At 42.5% G+C, this 26,303-nt stretch overlaps 1 protein-coding gene across 1 annotated transcript in view; it reads left to right on the forward strand.

The window, feature by feature from the left end:
* LOC126248836 (uncharacterized) overlaps positions 1-26,303 on the forward strand; it is a 535,548-nt gene that overhangs the window by 197,898 nt on the left and 311,347 nt on the right. Inside the window, exons 6-8 of the mRNA XM_049950252.1 lie at positions 7,940-8,067; positions 12,528-12,634; positions 25,121-25,265. Of these exons, the coding sequence (XP_049806209.1) occupies positions 7,940-8,067; positions 12,528-12,634; positions 25,121-25,265 (380 nt within the window). The remainder of the gene's footprint in view (positions 1-7,939; positions 8,068-12,527; positions 12,635-25,120; positions 25,266-26,303) is intronic.

Raw genomic sequence — 26,303 nt, forward strand, 5'->3', positions numbered from 1 at the left:
ATTAACAGTTATATACAGTACGGGCAGGTATAGTGATGAAGATTTCAGCGATATGCGCCACGTGCATTGATTCACTACGTGTGATGGCAGAACGGCGCAACGACGCTGTACTGAACTGTTCCCGTGGCGACGGCAGCCACGTCACAATAATTGTGTATCTGCAACAATTTCAACTCTTCATGAGTAAACCTGTCAATGCAAGCCAGCACCACTGAATGCAAGCCTGAAGGAGAAGAGTAAAGTTGGCATTACTGTGTCAACAGCAAGTACAGTGAGTGAATGGAACTATTTCGTTTCCAAGACACGCAGCGCATACCGTCGACATTTGCACTGATCTGCAGATACTTTCAGCACAATATAGATACAAAGGTAAATGGGGGTAAGAAATGAAACAAAATATAATTACTCTATAACGAGCCGTTGGCGACCACGGGTCCCCTGTACCAAAATACACAAAAAATATCCCTGAACAACTTCCGAAATGTCGATGGAGTTCGGCTTAACCCTGTACAGGTATGAATATTGTTATAGCTTTCAATGAAAGGCGGCAAATGTGCTTTATTTGCAGGTAAAAACTTTCGGTCCGGTACCCTTTGATGTCCCCAGTTGCCACGTAAACATCTCACAAGGGAGCGGAAGAATGCACGGCGTCGCCTTTTTTGCTTTTTCACAACGGACTGCGGCAGCCGTGACATAACTCTACTTTTCGTTTCAGCTGTTCTAGAACTATTTTAAAGAAAGAACTTCGACCAATTAAGAAAAAACATGGTTGCTTTAATGTTTCGCTAGACAATAAAATTACGAATGTAAGCCAAGCAGCAAAATACTGTATCATTGCATACTCTCACTCACTTAATACCTTTTTTCCTATATTTCAAACAGTTTATCAAATAAAGGGAGAGGCCAATGCTTTGTAACACAAAGGAGTATTTGTTGGTCAAGCATGTGAGAGGAGCGAAAGCAAGACTCCCTGGAAATTACACACTGGATTTTTGTCCGAATTGTCATTACCAAACCAAGAGTAGAAAATCGAGAAATGGGATGCCGAATCAACCAGATTGAGGTATATTTTCACAAAAAAGGTTTTAATTGATTGAAAGTAAACAGTTCTATTAAGAAAAACTTAAGTAGTGATTTGAGGAAAATTTTTTTGCCTATTTCCATAGCCAAACGCAGAATGGGAAGTGGACAAATGGGGATCAGATTGACCGGCGTAAGGTATAGCTTTGCAAACAAATATGCAGTTTCTTGAAAGTTTTCAGGGTGATCAAGAACAATTCAGTCAGTACTTTGAAGGAAAATTATATACTGTATGCCTGTCCGAATTTTCATACCCAAACGAAGAACGAGAAATAGACAAATCGGGATCAAATTGATCGGCGTAAGGTCTAGTTTTGCAAAAAAAACCTAATTTCTTGAAAGTTTTCAGGTTGATTAATAAAAACTTAATTAGTGACCTGAGGGAAAACTGCATACTATATTTTTGTCCGAATTTCCATAGGCAAACGAAGAAAGGGTAATGGACAAATGGGGTATCAAATTGAGTAGCATGAGATCTAGTTTTGCATAGGAAGATTTAATTGCTTGAAAGTAATTAGGAAATTTAAGAAAAGTTTTAAGAGCGATTTGGGGGAAAATTAAAATATGTCACGAATAACTGCTTCTAGCTACGTAAATGATGTATCAAAAAGTTCATCTCTTCTAGGCCTAGCTGTTTTGCACATTAGAAGTTACAGTGCCGTGTCTGTCTGAATTGTTTTATTCGAATCAAGAACTAAACTTAGAACACTTCGAGAACGGAAAACGCTAGGAACGCAAATTGAGGGTCAAAAAGGGTGTCGTTTCAAGACCTAGCTATTTTGGGTGAAAACGTTTCATTTGTCTGCATACTCATAATAATAATAGAATACCGATCGCTATTTTTGTTATGTTTCATGCTGCTGAACAAAACCCGAGATTAAAAAATGAAAAAAGTCAAGTGTTTTGTGAAATGTTTTGTCTAAAAGTAAGAATTAAAACAGATCAGCGTGCCTTTAATTGTGCTCGGAATTTTGTACAGCCAAAAGAGGTGCCGACTGAGAATTTAAAGTTCAGTGTTTAACACAAAATCGTGAAGAGTACTAGAGGATAGTTGCCTGGTGCATTTTCGAGTATCATTCAAAGGCACATCAAATGTTTCTTTAATCTATTTTATTTCTTACTTTTAGACAAATCATTTCACAAAACATTTGACCGTTCTTTCCTTTTTCAAAAACATTTTTAATACAGGGTGCCCGTGATTAGAGTTCCAGTTTCAAAACGGTGTAGAAAGAGAACCATTGCTGAGAACGACGCCAAATTTTAGCAGTATATTATTGACGCAGGTAGAAACGCCCACGAAACAAAAACATTAACGAAAATTTGATCAACAAATGTCGCTGTAGGCGTCAGAATATGCACACCAACAGACGCCGGGAAACGGCTGTTCCTCAGTTTTGCGTCCAGGACGCCCGACATCACTGTCCCCATAGAGGATGCGCCAGTAGCCCTGCGGAAGTTCCGGACAGGGTATGAAAAAGACATTGGTCCGATGTCTGCTAAGGGTCTAGAGAAAATGATTACAAACTTCGAAAAGAGGTTCTTTTGAAGTGGAATGTGGCAGAGGGAGGAAAACAGCTGATCAGATGTCGGTCGAAGATATGGCCACAGCATCGTTTATCGTAGTAGCGTATTTTTTCGATGAGATGAGATGAGTGCTGCGGGTCCTGTTACCTGTACTGTCACTGGTAAACGCTATGAGAATCTTTTGCTCACCAACGTCGTTCCAACCCTTCAACAGTGTGGATGTGCGGGTAGGATCATTCTTATGCAAGATGGTGCTCGTCCGTACACTGCACAGCCAGTGAAGCGGTAACTGCAGATGAATTTCGTAAAAGATAAAATTATCAGCCGTCATTTCCCTACAGCTTGGCCGTCCAGATCATCTGATCTCAATCCGTGTGACTTCTGGCTGTGGGGTTACTTGAAAGTTATTGTGTTCAGTGCTCCAATTACGAATGTGGCTGAACTGAAGGCACGCATTGCACAATGCATTCTGAACGTGACCTAGAGACACTCCCATCTGTTGTGGAGCATGCCGTCCTTCGATTTCAAGTTGTTGCAGAAAACGGTGGACAACATATTGAACATGTCTTGCGCCAGTCTCATGACAATTAAAACTGATGTTACTTTGCTTTTCGTGCGTTTTTGGCCCCAGCACAATTAAAAACCGAAGTCATTTTCCTTTTTATGCAGTTTTTGGCCTCAAGACAATTAAAAACCAATTTTTTTCCCATCCGATATGGTGCGACCTTGCCTTGGTGGACGGGCTTGCCTAACAAAGGAGTGATACAACTGTTGACCGTCGAACTTTGTAGTCATGCACATTGAACAGTGCGAATGGTGTAACTTGTAACTCAAACCATAGCCATCGTATTGCGATTCATATGTCATTTGCAGCCGTCTCCATTTACGTTAAGACGATTACAGCGCCATCTACCGGTAAAATTTTCGATTGTTGTTTTTTTCCATGACGTTTCCCCCTGCGTCAATAATGTGCTGTTCAAATTTGCGTCATTCTGAGCAGTGGTTCTGTTTCTACAACGTTTCGAAACTGTAACTTTAATTATGAACACCCTCCACACAAAATACATACCATGTTCAATAATTTCATCATTGCACTCGCTAGCCGTATCTAAAGAGTGTATACAAGGTGTCCCAAACATTTATTGTCAAAATAATCCAGACAATAGAGTACCCTAAATTATTTTGATACAGGGAATCAGTGTCCGGAAATGAATTTTTCAGGGTGTCCGATGTGTTAAACGAGAAGGCACTTCCAGAATGATATTTTCACTCTGCAGCGGAGTGTGCGCTGATACGAAACTTTCTGACTGATTAAAACTGTGTGCCGGGCCGAGACTCGAAATCGGGACCTTTGCTTTTCGTGGGCAAGTGCTCTATCAACTGAACTACCCAAGCACGACTCACGACCCGTTCTCACAGCTTCAATTCTGCCAGTACCTCGTCTCCTACCTTCCAAACGTCACAGAAGCTCTTCTGCGAACCTTGCGGGTCGTGAGTCGTGCTTGGGTAGTTCAGTTGGTAGAGCACTTGCCCGCAGAAGGTAAAGGTCCCGAGCCGGCAGTTGTGGTCGTGCGGTTCTAGGCGCTTCAGTCCGGAACCGCGCTGCTGCTACGGTCGCAGGTTCGAATCCTGCCTCGGGCATGGGTGTGTGTGATGTCCTTAGGTTAGTTAGGTTTAAGTAGTTCGATTAAAACTGAAGTGATATCAGGTGTTCCCCAGGGAAGCGTCCTGGGACCTCTGCTGTTCCTGATCTATATAAATGACCTGAGTGACAATCTGAGCAGTTCGCTTAGGTTGTTCGCAGATGATGCTGTAATTTACCGTCTAGTAAGGTCATCCGAAGACCAGTATCAGTTGCAAAGCGATTTCGAAAAGATTGCTGTATGGTGTGGCAGGTGGCAGTTGACGCTAAATAACGAAAAGTGTGAGGTGATCCACATGAGTTCCAAAAGAAATTAGTTGGAATTCGATTACTCGATAAATATTACAGTTCTCAAGGCTGTCAATTCAACTAAGTACCTGGGCGTTCAAATTACGAACAACTTCATTTGGAAAGACCACATAGATAATATTGTGGGGAAGGCGAGCCAAAGGTTGCGTTTCATTGGCAGGACACTTAGAAGATGCAACAAGTCCACTAAAGAGACAGCTTACACTAGACTCGTTCGTCCTCTGTTAGAATATTGCTGCGCGGTGTGGGATCCTTACCGGGTGGGATTGACGGAGGTCATCGAAAGGGTGCAAAAAAGGGCAGCTCGTTTTGTATTATCACGTAATAGGGAAGAGAGTGTGGCAGATATGATACGTGAGTTGGGATGGAAGTCATTAAAGCAAAGACTTTTTTCGTCGCGGCGAGATCTATTTACGAAATTTCAGTCACGAACTTTCTCTTCCGAATGCGAAAATATTTTGTTGAGCCCAACCTACATAGGTAGGAATGATCATCAAAATAAAATAAGAGAAATCAGAGCTCGAACACAAAGGTTTAGGTGTTCGTTTTTCCCGCGCGCTGTTAGGGAGTGGAACGGTAGAGAGATAGTGTGATTGTGGTTCGATCAACCCTCTGCCAAGCACTTAAATGTGAATTGCAGAGTAATCATGTAGATGTAGATGTAGATGAAGTCTAGGGGACTGATGACCTTAGATGTTAAGTCCCATAGTGCTCAGAGCCCCTTGAACCATTTTAAAGGTTCCAACCCGAGTCCGACTCTCGGTCCGGCACACAGTTTTAATCTGAAACTTCCAGGAGTGCTATTTCTGCAAGGTTCGCAGAAGAGCTTCTGTGAAGTTTGGAAGTAGGAGACGAAGTACTGGCAGAATTGAAGCTGTGAGGAGGGGTCGTGAATCGTGCTTGGGTAGCTCAGTTGGTAGAGCACTTGCCCGCGAAAGGCAAAGGTCCCGAGTTCGACTCTCGGTCCGGCACCCAGTTTTAACCTGTCAGAAAGTTTCAAGAAGGCACTTTTTCGTAAACTGCTTAAATTTCACGAGAAACAAGTTGTCGCGTCCATCTCGGTGACGCTACTTTTCAAAACAGTACGAAACGTTCTGTGATGTATCCACAGTGAAGTCAACCATTGTTCGAAGCTCATGACTGATCGTCAAAGATAGAATATTATGCACTGGGAAATCTTCGCAACAGGTGTCATCCTACGCTGGAGAAATTTATCGTTGTTGGTAGAAATTTACGAGAAACTGCATTATTCTAACCACGGCAAGCTAGCAAGGTTTAAGGGAAAGAATTGTCGCACAGTAGAATTCTGAGATACGGCGTTGGATCTGGTGGGAGGAGATTCATCAATAAACACCCGTCAACTTCCCCCTTAACTGCAGACTTCAAAGAATACAGTTTGGAGAGTGCTGGCGTATCAGCAGTTTCTCCCCTCTCATAAACAATGTACGAAAGCTAGGGGGGCCAATGGTTTCAACCCAGAGCTAGGTTCTGTAAATATTTCTGTTGTAACGTATGCATAGAAACTTGCGGTCGTCACTTTGAGCAGTTGTTACGAGTTTAATATAACGAAGCGAATGAATAACTAAATACTAATTACGTACCATTAGTTCCTTATCTCAAAGTAATCAGTTTGAGTCCCCTACTGCGTGTATCACTTTAACCCAGAGGGTTTGGCGACAGTCTGTATTGCTCTTACAATAGAGAAGTAGCACGATATGTTTCAGCTACAGCATGGATAAACTTCTACTTACGAGAGGCGTTGGAAAAGTCCGTGCAAAAATGAAAACTTCTTACGTGTTTCGGATAAACCTTTTTTTATTTTTCGACATAGTCCCCTTTTACACATATACATTTCGTCCAACGCTGTTCTAATTTGTTGATCCCTTCCGAATAATAGGAACTGTCCAAGTCTGCAAAATAGCTATTAGTTGCTGCAATCATCTCCTCATTTCAATAAAATCTTGGTCCCAGCAGCCATTTCTTCAAATTTGGAAACAGTAGTCCGAGGAAGCCAAGTCCGGAGAAGAGGGGGGACGTGAAACGAGTTGGAATCCTATTTCCATTAATTTTGCGTCCACAACTGCTGAGGTGTGTGCTGGTGCATTGTCGTGATCGAAAAGGACTTATTTGCGGTCCAATCACCGGCGTTTTTCTTGCAGCTCGGTTTTCAAACGGTCCAATAACGATGAATAATACGCTCTTGTAATAGTTTTACCCTTTTCCAGGTAGTCGATGCGAATCCCAAAAGACATTGGCCATAACCTTTCCGGCCTAAGGAATGGTCTTCGCCTTTCTGGTGCAGACTCTCCCTTGGTAACCATTGTTCAGATTGTTGTTTTGTCTCAGAAGTATAGTAATGTATCCATGTTTCATCCACAGTGAAGAAACGACGCTTAAAGTCCTGCGGATTCTTGCTGAACAGCTGCAAACCATCCTTGCAACACTTCACACGATTCCGTTTTTGGTCAAGCGTGAGCAATCGCAGAACCCATCTTGCGGATAGCTTTCTCGTGTCCAAATGTTTATGCAAAATATTATGTACCTGTTCATTAGAGATGCCCACAGCACTAGCAATCTCACACATCTTAACTCTTCTGTCATCCATCACCATAACATGGATTTTATCAATGATTTCTGGAGTCGTAACCTCCACAGGGCCGGCCGCGGTGGCCCTGTGGTTCTAGGTGCTACAGTCTGGAACCGCGCGACCGCTACGGTCGCAGGTTCGAATCCTGCCTCGGGCATGGATGTGTGTGATGTTCTTAGGTTAGTTAGGTTTAAGTAGTTCTAAGTTCTAGGGGACTGATGACCTCAGAAATTAGTGCTCAGAGCCATTTGAACATTTTGAACCTCCACAGGGCGTCCAGAACGTTCAGCATCACTTGTGCCCATATGGCCACTCCGAAGATTTTGAAACCACTTATAAACTGTTCTAATCGAAGGTGCAGAGTCACTGTAATGTTTATCAAGCTTCTCTTTAGTCTCCTGAGGCGTTTTGCCTTTCATAAAGTAAAGTTTAATCACCACACGAAACACTTTTTCGTCCATTTTTAACAATCACTCGACTTCTTTGATTCACAAGAATGCCAACTGCAAACAAATAGACCAATATGGCTGAAACTTGGTGTGCGTTCTTTCCAAAGATGCTACTAACTAAATATGACCTCGATACGCGCCAGTGGTGCCATCTCTCGGACTTTGCACGGACATTTCAAACGCTCCTCGTACTTTACATCATATACAACGCAACGGCTGCTAACTATACTAGTCTATCGAGTAGCTCTGCTCTGTGGCACTGACTAAAACATATGACACTGAGAATTACTCTTTACGGTTAGTCGTATGTTTGTTGGGAAAGGAACAGAGCAGTTTGTAATTTTCCAGATCAGCGGAGTTTGACGAGTCCCTGAACCTGTGCCGGCTCAGTAGAGAAGATCGACGGAGCCAGCCCAGTGCTTTCAGGAAAGTTCCTGGCAGCTCTGTCGACTACCTGGAGAACCAGTGCGTCAGATGTGAGTAAATCTGTCTTGTGTCATGTCTACTGTGCTACTTTCAATCCTTGAAATAAATGAAAAATGTATTTAAACAACTGTGACAGTATTATAACACGCGAAAATAATTTTTCAAACAATGATGCATTCATTATTCTCATTGGTGCCAATCATTTTTGATAATACAACTGATAGTTGTGGCACCCAATGAAATGAACATAACAGTCAAATGGTACTGTAGTATAAAAGTGTGTCCGCAGCTCGTGGTGTAGTGGCTAGCGTCGCTGCCTCTGGATCACGGAGCCCCGGGTTCGATTCCCGGCCGGTTGGGGATTTCTCTGCCCGGCGACTGGGTATTTGTACTGTCCTCATCATTTCATCATCATCATCATTCGTGACGGTGGCTAGATTGGACTGTGTAAAAAAATTGGACTATGTAAAAATTGGGACTTTGTACAGGAGCTGATGACCGTGTAGTTGAGCACCCCACAAACCAAACATCATCATCATCATATAAAAGCGAATGAGGGAAGAGGCAGATCACTTAGTGTGCTTGACACAGACAAAAAACTGCCTCCAGATAATTACATATTGAAGTGATGGCTACGTCACCCGTAGAATACGGATTAAATACACATCAGTTCAATTATATTCGCTCTTAAGCCTGTTCAAGAACACTTATATAGGAAGCACTGCTCGTAGGTTTCTTCTTATAGATTCAATTGAGCAGCACGGGGTAGCCGTGAGGTCTATGTCGCCTTGCCACTGTTCGCGCGGCCTCCCCCCCCCTCCCCACCCCCACCCCCCGTCGGAGGTTCGAGTCCTCCCTTAGGCACGGGTTTGTATGTTGTCCTTAGTGTAAGTTAGTTAAGTTAGATTAAGTAGTGTGTAAACCTAGGGGCCGATGACCTCAGCAGTTTGGTTTCATAGAACTTACCACAAATTTCCTAATTTTCTATTGCCGAATATTTACAAACGGTTCCTCATTTATCGTCTAAAATGTATCACCTCAAAAAACTGATATCGTTATCTACATCCAAATTTATATTCAACAAGCCACCTTATCGCGCGCAATGGAGGGTGCATAGAGAACCACTACCATCGCTCTCATCCTAAGGAAGACTAGCTGTCGTTAGGCCTTCGTACGAGATCCAATTTCTTTTGTTTTATTGTTATCGTCATTGCGTAACATGGGTGGAAGGAATGAATACGTTGCTTGATTCTTCTTGGAAAGTGCACTCTCAAAATTCGAACAATATGCTCTTCCACGATGTGCAAGGTTCTATTATACCGACAGCTAGTCCTGCCAGACTCAAGCAGCCGGGAGTGTTCTTCCTGACCAATCATCCGTTGTGAAACTTAAATTAAAAATCATTGTCACGACTGACAATCCCGCATCTCGTGGTCGTGCGGTAGCGTTCTCGCTTCCCACGCCCGGGTTCCCGGGTTCGATTCCCGGCGGGGTCAGGGATTTTCTCTGCCTCGTGATGGCTGGGTGTTGTGTGATGTCCTTAGGTTAGTTAGGTTTAAGTAGTTCTAAGTTCGAACAACTAATATTATTCCAGACAGTCTTGGGCCGGCACCCACCCGCGATACATAACTGATTTTAGTAAGTGAAGCATTCTACGGCGTCATGCAGAGTGCTTCAGAACGACGACCTAAGTTTATACGAATAAACCTTATACATTAAACATTATTTCACGAGGCTGAGGTTGGTTGAAACATTGCAATGCTTTATCGCGTAGATCCTGTCTGAGGTGGCACGCCCTTACCTTCCTGTGAACTGTAAACTGATTTACGCAGCCAGTTATATACTAACCTGTAACTTAAAATAAACTGCGAACCTTAGTGCAACTTAGTGTAATGTGAAAAACATTACCACGTCATTTGCAGGAGTGAAAGTGCGATATGTGGCAGAAGAATTTCTAGGACTGAACACAAGGCCTTTGTTATTTGTTAATAATTATGTCTACGTACTAGCCCGCATAAACAGCGCCTTCGTCTCTTATCAAGGGCGTACCCAGCGAAGGGCAGAGGAGAGCAGAACAAAATAATCTCAAACTGAATACGCATACTCTCCCGCCACATAGACAGACGTATCAGTTAGAAGAAAGCCAAAACATGTAAGGAGTATTGACCAGTAGCGAGTGCAACTACAATGTCAAAACTGTTTCGCCGTTCGCTCATATTCTCCTCCTAACTGCAATATCCAGACGAGTCTAGGTTCTAAACGCTTCCAGTCACGTTGTACCTTCAGTTCGTGATGTTTCTTTTTCCTCTCTCTCTTAATACTAGGGTAATCCCAAAAGTAAGGTCTCTTATTTTTGTATAAGTACATAGACCTGTTTATTTCTACAATGGTTTACATCAGTTTACAGCTTGAATATTCAGCTATTTTTCGACATAATCACCATTTCTGTCGATGCATTTTTGTAGACGCTGTGGCAGTTTTTGTATGCCCATGTTATACCAGCTCGCCGCCATGCTGTTCAGAAAGTTATGAACTTGCATGATTGTTGCTTGGTCTCAGGTGTAAAGTGGTATGCCCAGGTTTCGTCACCCGTGACAGTTGAGTCCAGAAAGTTGTCCTGTTCGGCTGCAAGGCGGTAAGGAAATGCGCGGGAAGCATCAATTCGTTGCCGCATGTGGTCCTCAGTCAGTTTGCCTGGCACCCATCTTGCGCACACCTTCCGGCAGTTCAATGTTTCCCTTAAAATTCTGTGGGCGGTGCTTCGGGAAACCTCAGGAACCAACGTGCAGAGATCATCCAGAGTGATCCGCCGATCTTCACGCATGCTTTGCTCAACCTTCAACACTGTCTCCTCAAAAATTGACAGTCTTCCGCTCCTTTGTTCGTCGTGAATTTCGGTCCGACCAACTGCAAACTCTCTACACCACTTATGGACATTTTTGACATCCATGCATGACTCACCATACACTTCCGTAAATTGGCGATGGATTTCGATCAGCGCAGTGCCCTTTGCGTTCAAAAACCGAATAACTGCGCGCAATTCGCACTTTGCGGTAACATCCAACGGGAGCTCCATTCTCAACGGCTGCCAAGCCAACCAAGCCTGAGCGCCTCAGCGCGGCGTGCGCATGTTTACACACAGCGCGTGAAGCACTCTTCATAACAGTGTGACCAACTGCCACACAAACAGAGTTCTGTACTTATACAAAAACAGGAAACCTTACTTTTGCGGATACCCTCGTATTAATCAGTGTCAAAAGGTACTAAAATGTGAATACAGAAAATATTCACTTGTAACTGAACGTTTCCTTCCTGACAGTAACATAATATGAGCAATTCTCCTACAGACTATACGCTCTCAGTTAAGAACATTGTGGATAATACAGGGTGACAATTATTAAACTATATGGGGAAATAACATAAATTAGTTACAAACTACGGCCTGCACACACTTCGTTCAACATGTAAACCTCACTACGGGTATTCGGATTTAAGTTATGACAGGTTCGATATGCCTGCCATCATTGGCGACGATGTGGCGCAAACGAATAGCGAAATTTTGAATGACCCGCTGAAGTGTCGGAACATCGATGCTGTCGATGACCTCCTGAATGGTTATTTTCGGTTCAGCAATGATTTTTGGGTTACTGCTGTAAACGTTGTCTTCAATATAGCCTCACAAAAAGGAGTCGCATGTGTTCAGATCCGGAGAATATGGCGACCAATCGAGGTCCATGGCAGTGGCCTCTGGCTACTCCAGAGCCAGAATGCGTTCCCAAAATGCTCCTCCAGAACTTAAAACACTTTCCTACTTCGATTGGCTTGAGCTCCGCCTTGCATGAACCACATCTCGTCGAAATCACGGTCACTTTGGGTAATGGAGATGAAACCATCTTCCAAAACCTTCACCCACCATTCGGTAGTCACCGTACCATCAAGGAATATCACACCGATTATTCCGTGTCTGGACATTGCACAGCACATAGTCATCCGTTGAGGGTGAAGAGACTTCTCGATCGTTAAATACGGATTCTCAGTCCCCCAAATGCGCCAGTTTTGCTTATTTACGAACCCATCCAAATGAAAGTGGGCATCGTCGCTAAACCAAACCATAATACGCATACTCATTCCCATCATACCCCGCGGCCAACCATGTAGTTTGAACGTCCTCATTCCCATCATGCCCCGTGGCCAACCATGTAGTTTGAACGTCCTAACGCAAACCGTTCACAAGTTATGACGATATTATTTCGTATAGTTCAATAATTGTCACCCTGTAGATACCTACTAACTGACCAGAATTTTTCAATAACTATGGGTTACATTTTGTGTGAAAGTGTGCTTGTTTCCTCCACCCTTCCCCATTTCACAAAATTAATAGGAGTGGCGACCCTCCATCCTAGCTCATGTCCCGGGCACTGTGCTGTCTTTTTCCCTACAATAGCTACAAAATACATGAAGGCAACACTCAGCGGTTAAACTATAATCTTGCATGACTGTAATTTCGCAGCGCTGCCTGACTGCCGCTACAACGTGCGAGAAGGGAGCGCCGTCATCTCCATGGACGAGCTACAGTTCGCCGCCAACCAAGCAGAGTGCGAAGCCCTCTGTGACCAGGTAAAGCAACATTCTCCTCTTTGATGTCTACACCAGTATATGTTACGTTGAGTGGCTATACGTTAAGTGATGCTGGCTATTACGTGGGTAGATCAGACATCTAATGAAGAGCTCCTGGCACAAGTTGACTAAATTACGGGACACATTGGTAGCTCACATCCTGAAGCATCAACGAATCGTCGATAGGAGGTAAAGTTTCAGAGATAGACTACGACTTGACTATTGTATGTAGGTAAAAATGGTTGTATGTTCCCGTAGTTACGCAGAAAAGATTAAAGATGATACTAGCACACGATAGACTATTGTGGAGAGTTGCGTCACACCAGTCTTAGAACTGAAGACACCTATTACGATATAGTCGGTAAACGTTTCAATGTAACTGACCAGTTGCGCTGTGGATGTGAAAACAATTACAGCTGCATTAGGCAGTTAATCATATATGTATGGTTAGAGCCGATTATTGATCTTTCATTCTTGAACAGTTAATCTCGAAATGCATTGTTGGCAACTAAAACTGCAACACCCTGAAAGCGGAAAGCTTCAGATTGGCATGGAATGTATTACCCACTCGAATATGCAAATAATAATATTTCAGCACAACCGCACAAAACATGTAGGAGTAATGCCACCCACATTCCTTAGACAAGGAAAGATCACACGAAGGGTTTACTATTCAGAAACTGCGTTCGAATATTAGCTGATTGTGAGAAGTTCATGTTAACTCGAGTTTCGGATTCAAGGAGGGGGAGGGTTATGCCCCACTACCCACTTCCCAAAGGACAATGTTTATATTTTTACGTATATCAATTTCCAAGTGTTAGATAATCTTCAGAATACAAAGTAGCTGAAAACAGTTTAAAAATACCAAGGAACTCTAGAAAATTACAAGCTATGTTTAACAAAGGACACTTTTCAGTTGCTCGCTTCAGGTCTAGCGCACTTCGCACTTGGGATCTGACTGGCTGCAGAGAGGATTCGAAGCAAGTATTGGCGCTCATACACAGGCTGATCGTGCTGGCTGACACAGTTCGTGAGTCCACATGTAGAGCCAGCAAACCTTCACCCTGTAATCCCCAAAATCACATTCAAATTTAATCACGTATTCTTCTTACAATATTGTACACGCACAACATAGCGATGTTCTGTGGCGGCAGTGACCCCTGGGTGTATGCTGACGACAGCGAGAGCGGCGCCGCTGTGCAACGGGCGGTCATCGTCCTATTTGGTGATAATGGCTGGACAGGAATGCTGATGCGCAGATTCCGCGGCAGCACATGTATGATATGGGCACGACTCTGCATCTCAAGGCAGGAAGGTTCGGTAACCCACAGTAATTCCTGTAAAGGAAGACAAGCCTCAGCAGTACTGTCCACCTCTGTGGGCATAGGTGATCAGCGCCAGTATGTCCATCGAGGCATAGACGGTTAAACAACTGCACCACCCTGGTGTCGAGCAGCTGTCCTCCACTATAGAAGACTGGCTGCTACTAGAGTGAGCTTGACAGTAGCCTACCGGATAGAAAGCCGGTCCACGGTGGTGGACCCAGAACCAGCAGGAGCCCCATGACTGGTGGAGGACGAGTCTCATGGGGCTGCTTGCAGAATCATGTCGCCCAGTTGCTCAGCATACACATTGGATGGTGCCTAGTGGATTGTGCCACCAGATTGAGGTCCTTTTGGGTAGAAATGACGAACATTTATACTGATTCGGTGACTAATTGTTTTGCTGAAGCACTGTTTTCAACCATGTACACTAAAACAAGCCTATAGCTTGGAGGTGTAATAACTGACCTGCCGATGCCACAGTTACCCTACCTTTCTGCTCTATCGATGTTATTCAGTTGCTAGCCTCTGATTCGGCCCACTGTTTGCAAATCGATCAGTGGTTTTGTTGCATCTGGTTTATCGGTGTTTTGGTCCACTACATGCTCGCTGCCCCCATGGACATTTGCAATAGCTCTGGCAGTGCTGTTATTTTACTCAATAGCGCCGAAAAATAGTGGCAGCACTACAACTGGATAATAAAACATCCAAGGAAAGTGTGTACATGTGGTGCTATTGTCACAACTAAACATATCACACTGGAGTACCCTACTTATGAAGATCTGATTACCTATACCGCAGAATTGGGGCACTAAAGGCAATTGTTAGAGATAAAAAGCAATGGCAGCAGAAAAAAAACATAGCTACTATTTTATCCAGTAGAAAGCTAAGAGAACCTGTAGTCAATAACATGACAGTTATGGCAGAACCTGTATAAAACATAAGTAACTGTAGGCCACCTTTGCGTGTCTACCAGAGAGAACAATCTACGTGGGGTGGGGCAGTGGATCTGCTAGGCGCCACCAGGGCTGCGGATGATGATGCAGCCACAGCTAGGGCACATCAGACGGCTGGCACATGCTGGTTCTGGATTTGTTTTGGAGTGGAAAAGGTTTCCTGGAGCTCCATTGATAAATAATTTACATACGATCCCCGCCATTCAAATATCTACTTGCACAGACGTAATCACCATTATTAGAGCACATAACTGTAGTAATTCCGCAACAGAGGCTCTCTGAAGAACAGACATGTTGCCTTTTGGCACTCGTCTGTCGACGGACGGTCGTTTATTGGTTTTTGTAACGTTTTGTCTACACGAGAGGCTAGCATTATCAAAAAGTCATCCTCTATTGCTGGTCGCACACCCCTGCCAAACCGCATGAAAAACTCTAAACGACTGTCAATATACTAAGATCATCTCATACATCTGCTGCGGTGGTGCATAATACAGTAAACGTAAGATCTTTGATTAAGGTTTTGGATGGGTTCTTATAATTTGTAGAATGGTCTAGCTATATTTAATTTTTTTCTTTTTTTGTAAATGCTGTAAATCAGATTACAGATGACGAAGTAAATGTCACATCATTGCTACTTACAACTTTCTGTAGTGATGTGTAAACAAAACCCACGTTAGATCCTAGCCACCAACAGACTGGTGTCAAAACTGGAACCAGAAATAAGTAAATAATTCCCTTAAAAATTACAAAAATAGATACTATATTGAAACACTGATTCAACGTCTCCTTATTTATTAATATTTGGTGCGTCGTACTTCCAGTAAGACTTTTCATACAGCTGGGGATGGTGCTTAATTTTTTGTTGATGAAGCTTATATGCTTATCTGACTTCAGAACTCCCTACTTCCATAAGCCAAGAAACTTATTGGTATATGCAGTTTCTAATTGTCTAACAAATAGGATTACGGCGGGGGTAAAAGGATGTTTCTTGTGTTCAGTGTACTGATACACAGTGACCGTGTTTTTTCCATTTATGAGAAGACTTCACGGAGCCCAGTCTGTAATGTGTGACGTGTAAAGTTTTATTTCATTTTCTAGTTATTCTGCAGTATTTACCCTTGTTAGTGTATCGCTGGCTGAAGTTCAAGGAGTAGAATGGCTACAGGATTTTCGGCATACAGTTCAAGCAGCCACAACTGTTCGGCACTGTGGTCGCCCAAAACTCCAAGATGGCAGTGATTGGAAATTCAAAAATACAAGAGGACGTTGTTGGAAAACTTAAAACGTAAAAACCAGACCAATTGTGCTAAGTTTAAAATGGCGGGAAAGCAAAATGTCCGAGATGGTGGATCTAGTCCGGCTATACTTCATCACCACTCTGATGGCAAATCCAAGATGTCATTATGTTCACGATCTGAATTTTGCACCATGTTGAAAAGTACCCAAACGACCAGAGTTTTGCGTTAATTGGCGAAATTTCAAAAGTATCTGAACGACCGGAATTTTGTGTAAAATGGTGCCATGTTCAAAAGTATCCAAACAACCTTTGCGACACATTCAAAAGTATCCAAACGACCTGAATTTTTTGCTCCATGATCAGAAGTACCTGAGCGACCAGTATTATTTTTAAGAAAGTACATGAGCAGTTCACAATTGTGACAGAGGGTCGCACTCCAAGCATTCTGGTATAAACACCAACAGATGCGTTCTTTTGGATGCACTGAAGAGCTTTCCATGATTTCTATATAGTGCCTCCTAAACACTGTTGCCAAAAGTATCGAGCTTTTTCGAGTTTTCATTTTCTTTTTTTGTGGCCTTTACGATTTAAAAATCGATGGTGTGTTTACAACCTATGGTTAACGTATTGTTACCATCTGATTGTTACATGTTGTTTTAGACTTATCACAGTGCTTCACATAATTTTCTAATAGTATCGGTTTAACAGTTTTGATAGAAAATATTGTGCTTTTTAGTTGAATTCACTTCGTGACTTCTGCTACCTAAAACTTACTTTCAGCGAACATCTGTGTGTCGTTTGCATCCTCCTGTATTTTTTTTTTTTTATTTACGCCTGCCGCCTAGAAGTTAGCTCACCAAAAGATAAGTCTTTATGAGGGTCACTCCAAAATAAATGCATACTATTTTCGTAAAAATACAGTTTTCATTCTGCATGTGTGAAAGTTTTACAGTGTGTAGATACATCCTTCCCGCTTGTTTTCAAACTTAGTTCAACGTGTTCCCGTGAGTGGCGCCGTCACAGCAAGTCTTCAAGATGGCTGCTACACTTGACGTTGATCAGAACCAACGGGCTGTCATAGAATTCCTGTGCTGTGAAAACGAGACAGTGAGAAACATCCACAAGAGGTTGAAAAAGATGTATCGAGAAACTGCTGTCGATCGCAGTACAGTTAGTCGGTGGGCAAGCAGGTTACGTGATGAAAGCTGGCACGGCAATATTGAGGATTGTCCTCGCAGCGGCAGGTCTCGTAGTGCACACACTCCAGACAATGTGCAAAGAGTTAACGAATTGGTGACTGCTGACAGACGCATCACAGTGAACGAATTGTCACGCTACGATGGGATAGGAGACGGAAGTGTTTGCAGAGTACTGAAAGTGTTGGCGTTAAAAATGGTTTGTGCCAGGTGGGTTCCCAGGATGTTGACAGTTGCTCACAAAGAAACAAGAAAAACGGTATGCAGCGAACTTTTGGAACAGCACGAGAATGGTGGAGATGAATTTCTTGGAAGAATTGTGACAGGTGATGAAGCATGGCTCCATCGTTATTCACCAGAGACGAAGAGGCAATCAATGGAGTGGCATCATGCATGATAATGCATGGCCACATGTCAGTCAAAAAACCATGAAAGCGATCACAAAAACTCGGATGGATGAGACTGAAACACACGCCTTACAGTCCTGACCTGGCTCCATGTGATTATCATCTCTATGGGAAACTGAAAGACTCTATTTGTAGAACAAGGTTTGAAGATGATGACTCCGTTGTGCACGCTCTACCAAACAGTGACTCCAACAGGTTGGTCCAGAATTTTACCATGCGGGTATACAGGCACTGGTTCCAAGATGGCGTAAGGCAGTTGAGAGGGATGGAAATTATGTGGAGAAATGAAAATATTGTTCCTAAAGGATATATCTACACAATGTAAAACCTTCAAACATGTAGAATAAAAGATGGATTAAAAAAAAAGTGTGCATTTCTTTTGGAGTGACCCTCGTACTAAACTCTACATCTTAACGTTTTTTAATACACTCCTGGAAATTGAAATAAGAACACCGTGAATTCATTGTCCCAGGAAGGGGAAACTTTATTGACACATTCCTGGGGTCAGATACATCACATGATCACACTGACAGAACCACAGGCACATAGACACAGGCAACAGAGCATGCACAATGTCGGCACTAGTACAGTGTATATCCACCTTTCGCAGTAATGCAGGCTGCTATTCTCCCATGGAGACGATCGTAGAGATGCTGGATGTAGTCCTGTGGAACGGCTTGCCATGCCATTTCCACCTGGCGCCTCAGGTGGACCAGCGTTCGTGCTGGACGTGCAGACCGCGTGAGACGACGCTTCATCCAGTCCCAAACATGCTCAATGGGGGACAGATCCGGAGATCTTGCTGGCCAGGGTAGTTGACTTACACCTTCTAGAGCACGTTGGGTGGCACGGGATACATGCGGACGTGCATTGTCCTGTTGGAACAGCAAGTTCCCTTGCCGGTCTAGGAATGGTAAAACGATGGGTTCGATGACGGTTTGGATGTACCGTGCACTATTCAGTGTCCCCTCGACGATCACCAGTGGTGTACGGCCAGTGTAGGAGATCGCTCCCCACACCATGATGCCGGGTGTTAGCCCTGTGTGCCTCGGTCGTATGCAGTCCTGATTGTGGCGCTCACCTGCACGGCGCCAAACACGCATACGACCATCATTGGCACCAAGGCAGAAGCGACTCTCATCGCTGAAGACGACACGTCTCCATTCGCCCCTGCATTCACGCCCGTCGCGACACCACTGGAGGCGGGCTGCACGATGTTGGGGCGTGAGCGGAAGACGGCCTAACGGTGTGCGGGACCGTAGCCCAGCTTCATGGAGACGGTTGCGAATGGTCCTCGCCGATACCCCAGGAGCAACAGTGTCCCTAATTTGCTGGGAAGTGGCGGTGCGGTCCCCTACGGCACTGCGTAGGATCCTACGGTCTTGGCGTGCATCCGTGCGTCGCTGCGGTCCGGTCCCAGGTCGACGGGCACGTGCACCTTCCGCCGACCACTGGCGACAACATCGATGTACTGTGGAGACCTCACGCCCCACGTGTTGAACAATTCGGCGGTACGTCCACCCGGCCTCCCACATGCCCACTATACGCCCTCGCTCAAAGTCCGTCAACTGCACATACGGTTCACGTCCACGCTGTCGCGGCATGCTACCAGTGTTAAAGACTGCGATGGAGCTCCGTATGCCACGGCAAACTGGCTGACACTGACGGCGGCGGTGCACAAATGCTGCGCAGCTAGCGCCATTCGACGGCCAACACCGCGGTTCCTGGTGTGTCCGCTGTGCCGTGCGTGTGATCATTGCTTGTACAGCCCTCTCGCAGTGTCCGGAGCAAGTATGGTGGGTCTGACACACCGGTGTCAATGTGTTCTTTTTTCCATTTCCAGGAGTGTATGTTGCAGTGCTTTTTAGTTTACTGTAAGAGTAGCGTCATGTGTGACAAATGTGGAAATTGTTGTAGGTTAGTTAGTATGGAACAAACATGTCAGGACTGTGGGTCGGTCTTTCACTTGGGTGATCGCTGCAGGGAAGACAATCAAGTGTCAGATGAGGCTGTTCCATGGAGCTGTAGTTTATGTAATCGAGACAAGAAAATTATGGAACAGGGAATAAGATTTATGCCCTTCAGGCCAAATTAGAAATGACATATTTTGGATTAGATAGGTTGCAGAGGTAAATAAACAATGTAAAAAGGTGACAAGTAATTGGCAAAAGGAGAAAGCCTTAAAATCACATTTCAAATACCGGGTAGCAACCAGTCTGACTTGTTACCTGAAACGGGGGAAGTGCCTCAACCAGTTTTTGAGCAAAGTAGGTGCAGCAAAGTTGTAGCAAAGACTTTAACGCTTGGTCAGTAAAAACGTATCGCAGAAAGAAAAGTGTTCTGCTGCTAGGTAACAGTCACATCAGAGTGTAGGCCAATGCTACAGGAAAACCTAGATGTAGCATACCATGTCGCAAGCATCCTGACCGTGATCCAACATAAAAGTTTATTTAGCAAAATCAGATCGGGTGCATTGTGAAAACACATGTATGAAAACGAGGAGTTGGCAACACGGTCATATTGTGCAGCATATCAGAAGTACCCTGGAACACGTATCGCCCAGCACTACCATACTAGCCACTGTACCTCACTGCGTGGACTGCTGGGACATCAAACCTACATCGACCATGGAGCTATGTTTCAAATACTAGTCAGCTTCCATACCTAGTTTTTAGACAGCCATTCCCTAGTTTTCGTCGTTTATAAGCAGTGTACAACCGCAACTGGTCCTGTCAAGTTCATGTAGAGCAGTTTTCAAATGGAGTGCACGAACGATGAATATGTCGATATGCTTTTAGTGCTCGGTCCATCGGATAACCAAGCTGCTGCCGCTGCTCGTGCATATGCTACACAGTACTCTCAGAGGCACCATTCCAATAAGAACGTTTTTCGCCGCCTGGAGCATCGCTTTCGGGAAATCGGTAATCTTCATCCGCAAGTAATGGACAGAGTGCGACAGTACTTAATGGTTAGTGTAAGTGTAGTTGCTCTTGGAAACAGCATCCCATACCAGCAAACCAGTTGTCTTTACTTGCAGTTACTCATACTTTATGCTATGCATTACTCTGTTTTAAACAGAATAGCTCATCGTAGCCACAGGGTCAAGCTTCGCACATCTGCTTTCATGCTCCGCAGCTTATTAGTTATAAATAATAACCTATAGCTGTGATTCTGCAGAATGGTCTAGGAATTGGCTAGAATTGCGAGTTAATAAAATACATAAAAATACAAATAAAAATTCAATGAATAATTTAATAAAATAGGTTCTTTTCTATCGCCTGTGATTGATGTAGGTGACAGAGAACATGTTGAATAATGTTTATTCAAGAAATGACATCTCAGATAAATGAGAAATGGTCCTACGATATTCACTTAAAATGCAGACAGAAAATATCCTTACCAAATGCTGTAAAGTCACGTTGAGAGCGTTTCAAGAATGGCAGCAAAATCCCCAAATTAAATAGTCATCAAAGATATGAAAAAACTAAATGCATTTAACAATTACAGTACACGAAATATTCATGAGCTCAAGGCATTTCAGAGCTCAACGCAATGATTTACAAATTAACGCACACGAAATGATGAATAGAAACTCAGTCTGTCTATCCTCAGTTCTGTAATGCAAGTGGAAAAAGTTAGAGTCCTTCTATGGAGCACATTCAGACCTCTTGAAATATAAAGTCCCTTGATAATTAAAATATGGTAGCAGCCGTTCACTACCGAGAATCTATCACCCACTTCATCAAAAACCACACAGTACCACAGGTAGGTCTGCCTTCTTCCATAACGAACATACAGGTGTGCAGTATCGCTCTCTTGAGTTCTTCATTCGAAAAGTTCCAGTCTCCACTTGACTTCTGTAGTGTTCCGCTACTGTCTGCTTTTCCATTGGCTGAAGTCTGTCCCCACCAAAAATAAATCGTCCTTAAGTTCTACAGACATGATCTGACTCAAGTTGACAGACTTCTCATACCAAACTAATATAATATGACAATATTTAAATAAAGAAATGTTATACCTATTCAGTCACACTCAGATCATTCACAATAATTACAAATAAAGGTCTATTCATATATAAATCAGCTACTATTGTTGGGCAAATTCACTCACGATAAATGACAACTGATAGTCGTTAAATGTTGTTCAAACAACTATTTATGCCTTCTTGACAGAAGTGGCTTTTGGTTCTCTTTCCAGTTGTGGTGTCCCCTAGGAGTATTATTGTATTAATGAAGTATCTTGCAAAAATAATGAAAGAGAACTGAAGTTGTGTTAGTGACATGTTAGTACAAATACTGGGTAATATTTCAGTGTAAGTTAAATAATTTTGAATGTTCTCTCCATTTTGGCTGTTGTTTGAAATAATGGGGGAACCGTCTCTTAATCGCCTTAAATTTATTCCAACTAATAATCTATAATCGGTTTCCGCTGAATTCACATTTAAAAATCGAATATGTTCTGCTGTGGTAGCTAATCAAGTTGAGTTTGAAGATCCTCGACACTTTTCGATTGCCTATTTTTTCGTCTTTGATAGAAAGAGTGTGTCAATTTACCAGTCACATACAATAAATTTTTCACTAGTCTGCAACATTCTCTTGCCGAAGTTAGGTGAAGTAAAAGGAATGTCTCAAAAAACATAAAATGTTACTTTAACGCCACCAGAATTTAGTAATAACTGATACTCAACTAATGTTGGTGATATTCTGTTAAAGAAAGTGGAGACTTTTCAAGAGTGAGATTTAAGTTGGCCATTAAAAGAAGTAGTTCAACTGTATATTAATATTAATGAAAATAAAGGGTTCCATGCATGTGCAGACACAAAACTAAGAAAAATTATAGCAAATAAAACCACAGTAATGTATGTTCACTCATATGACAATGCTTGTGTAAGTGATGAATTATAGCTGGTTTGTATCCTGTAAACTGGAATGCACACTGTGTGTCTACGTATTGTTGCTAACATCCTGTTTCCTACAGAGTGTGAAGCATGTCCACATGTTCAAAAAATAGAACAAAATCTCCCTGTTAACATCTACGGCATTCAGTATTTTGATATGAGTGGATACTCATAGAAGACGAGAAAGATCAGGCAGAATTTCGAGCTGTACCATAAAGCACCACTGCAAAGAACAGGTAGCTCTATTAAAGTTGAAGTCTGTGAATATAGGTACATACCGTTTCTATTACATGAAAGACCTTTCTAGTCTAGCACACAGAAGCATTACTGCTTATAAGCATTCAACTGAAACATGTAAGCGCTCTTTGTGCTATTTTCATTACAAAGAAAAATTACACACACTCGCTTGTCTGGGCACAGTTTAAGCCAGTCAACAGTACCATTCCTAATGACAGGAAATCGTGTATAAAATTAACCAAGTTCAGAAACGAGCTATAGCTGCCTTTTGTTATTTATGTTGATGCAGAATGCATGTTAGAACCAACTGCTAATTGCAGTCGTAGTATTAACTCTGGTTCCTATTCCGATCAAGTACATTTACGTACACCATTCAGCATAACCAATTACATACACTGTAGCTATGACAAGGTATATACAGAGTTGCAATGGTACTGAGAAAAAAAAATCAAACTTAATAATAATAGCGTGTTTGATAAAATTGTGCAAAATGTATTAAAGATGAGATACATAAAACTTGCGACATCATGGGAAGATAGATATCGACCTGCTGCATTGTGTGCAAGACAGAATTTTCAGAGAAGTGTTATTCTTAACAAAAATTTAGTTGCTGTTGATTTAAATAGAATTACTGTAGTGTTTGATAAGCCATAAGCAGTAAAAATCCGTTAATTTTGGATATATACTAAACGAGCTTCCATCAAAGCACATAAAACTGTGTTACACAGATACTGATAGCTTAATTTGTCGTATTAAACCTTCAAATATTTATGGGGACATCAGGAGTGATGAACATATCTGTTTTGATACTTCAGATTTATCTATAAATAACAGATATACATAACACTCCACTTGTAAATAAAAAGAACATTCGATTAATGAAAGAAGAGTTGAATGGTGAACCTAATACTGAATTTGTCAATCTGCAAGCTAAAATGTATGCACTCGAAACTGAATCAGGAAGCATAATGCACATCGAAAAGGGTGTGAAACATACTTGATGTTAGATCGATGATTACCAGCAATGTATGTTGAACTCTGAAGTTAAAACAGCTGCACAGTATATCGTTCAGTCCAAATGCCATATGGTTTATACTGCCAAACAGCAAAAGTTGGGTTTCTCAGCACAAGTTGATGAATGTTTTATATGTGCCGCCAGATAAACTGAGTACCTTAGCTTGGGATCACTATCACCTGAAAAAATATGGTGATGATCATGATCAACATGATGACTGATTTTAGTGTATGTATGAAAATGTAACAGGATTACATGTATTTTGTAACTTTATTTTGTGAAAATGTAGACACATTAAATGTGATTTGTAACTAATTTAACTGTGATAACAATAAATGTGATTCACTGTGTAAAAATAAAAACACATAATACTTTATTCTAATACTTTGTAATGTTTTTAATACTCGAGATAACATGTGTGAATTAACACCATACACACTTAGAAGTTCTGTATCTTATGACATTGAAAGTAATGAAAGAGTAAAGCATAAAACAGAGAGAGATGACTTTAATGATGAGCTAGTGCAGTATTTAACATAAGCCTTGTTTTACTGAACTACAAAAGAAAGTGAGAGATGAAATACATGGCTACAACATGCATTGTGTGTGTGCGTGCGTTGGGAGAGGAGGGGGGGGGGTTGCACTTGTGCCTACGTATTTTCTTTCATAAGTAGTAGAGGTTGTTTGGGTACAGTACTTTCTAACATGGTGTAAAAAGTTCTGGTCGTTCAGATACTTTTGAACATGGCACTAAACGTTTGTCTACTTTTGAAAGTGGTACCATTTAACACAAAGTTTATGTAATTTGGATACTATTCAGATCGTTCAGATTCAGATCATTCGGATACTTTTGGATGTGGCAGAATTTTGGATTGTAATGTTAGAGGGATTACAAAACACAGCTGGACTAATTGCGCCATCTTGGCTTCTTATTTTCTCATCATTTGAATCTTAGCAGAACTGGTATGATTCCGCCATCTTGAATTTTTTAATTTTCCCACACCACCATCCTGCATATCTTAAATTACCAGCTGACTTGGTATTTTTGAATTTCCTGCCACCGATGTCTTGGAGTTTTCGGTGACTGCTGTGCTGAACGGCAGCAGCTACTTGAACTGTGTGCTGGAAGCTCTGTAGCCATTATACAGCAGGGCATACGAGACTCTTCACAAACACTGTCATTGTAGAGATGACGAGGTTTGGGTGGTGTGTTTTGCAGGCGCGGGGCTTCACATGTCGGTCTTTCACGTACGCCAAGAACGAGAAGCGGTGCTACCTGAGTGGCGACGACTCCCTGTCACTCAACAATGCTCCGCTGCTCATCAAGAGGGATGCCGTCTACGCTGAGAAGCAGTGCAGCATAAGTAAATACTTACTCATTCTGTATATCCTCTTTTTCTTGCGATAAGCTTTGCATATCTCCACCCTCGCACTTGTTTCTATAAACATGACGGATCGGCACTCATTCATCGCTTTCAGTTTCTGATGATTCCGACATCCCTTTTCTGCCCTTTCACATAATAATTCAGCATTTTATGGTACAGTTCCACATAATTTGAGTATATGTTTATAGCATATCTGTACTTCTGAGATCATCTTAAAGCTGTTTGTCTCTCATCTCATGTGTGGAGTCTATATAAAGGCTCACCGTTTCACATTACCTTCAGAACCTTGGGAGACCTCTGTCGGGTGATTCACTTGATTGCTGACGCTTTCTCTTGGAGTTTCACCCCCGTAAAGTTAGCCATCAAAGAGTGTGGAACTCTATAAAGATAAAACAGTGTTCACTTTCTATAACAATGTGTCGTATCACTAACAATTTTAATATTGCTACAATTAAGAGCTCCATTAACCCATACCGACACAGACTTTGGCTCATTTATTTTACGATGATACCTCGTCTTAAGAACCAATGACATTGTAGGCATATAATAAAATGTGCTCATATCTCACAAATCTGAAATGTCCGATAAGCAATAATTTCTCTACTGTTAAAGTCTCAAGCCCTTCTGCAGTCTCTACTTTAGCAGCACGTACTACAGCCACAGTAACCCAACCAATATCATGTCCATTAGTATCTGCGTTCGTAAGCGTAAAATTCAGTACAAATCCACAAAAGACAGAAGGACCTTGCAGAATCACTTGGGCACCTACGCTGTTCTTCGTACTAATAACAATATTGATGATGATGATGAAGTCCCATACTCCTTGACAGAGTGTAGGGGAACGATGCGGAAGACCCGCACCGCCGTACTAGGCAAGGTCCTAGTGTGTGTGTGTGTGTGTGTGTGTGTGTGTGTGTGTGTGTGTGTGAAATCTTATGCGACTTAACTGCTAAGGTCATCAGACCCTAAGCTTACACACTACTTAACCTAAATTATCCTAAGGACAAACACATACAC

This window comes from Schistocerca nitens, chromosome 3 (assembly GCF_023898315.1).
Source record: "Schistocerca nitens isolate TAMUIC-IGC-003100 chromosome 3, iqSchNite1.1, whole genome shotgun sequence".
Lineage (NCBI taxonomy): Eukaryota > Metazoa > Arthropoda > Insecta > Orthoptera > Acrididae > Schistocerca > Schistocerca nitens.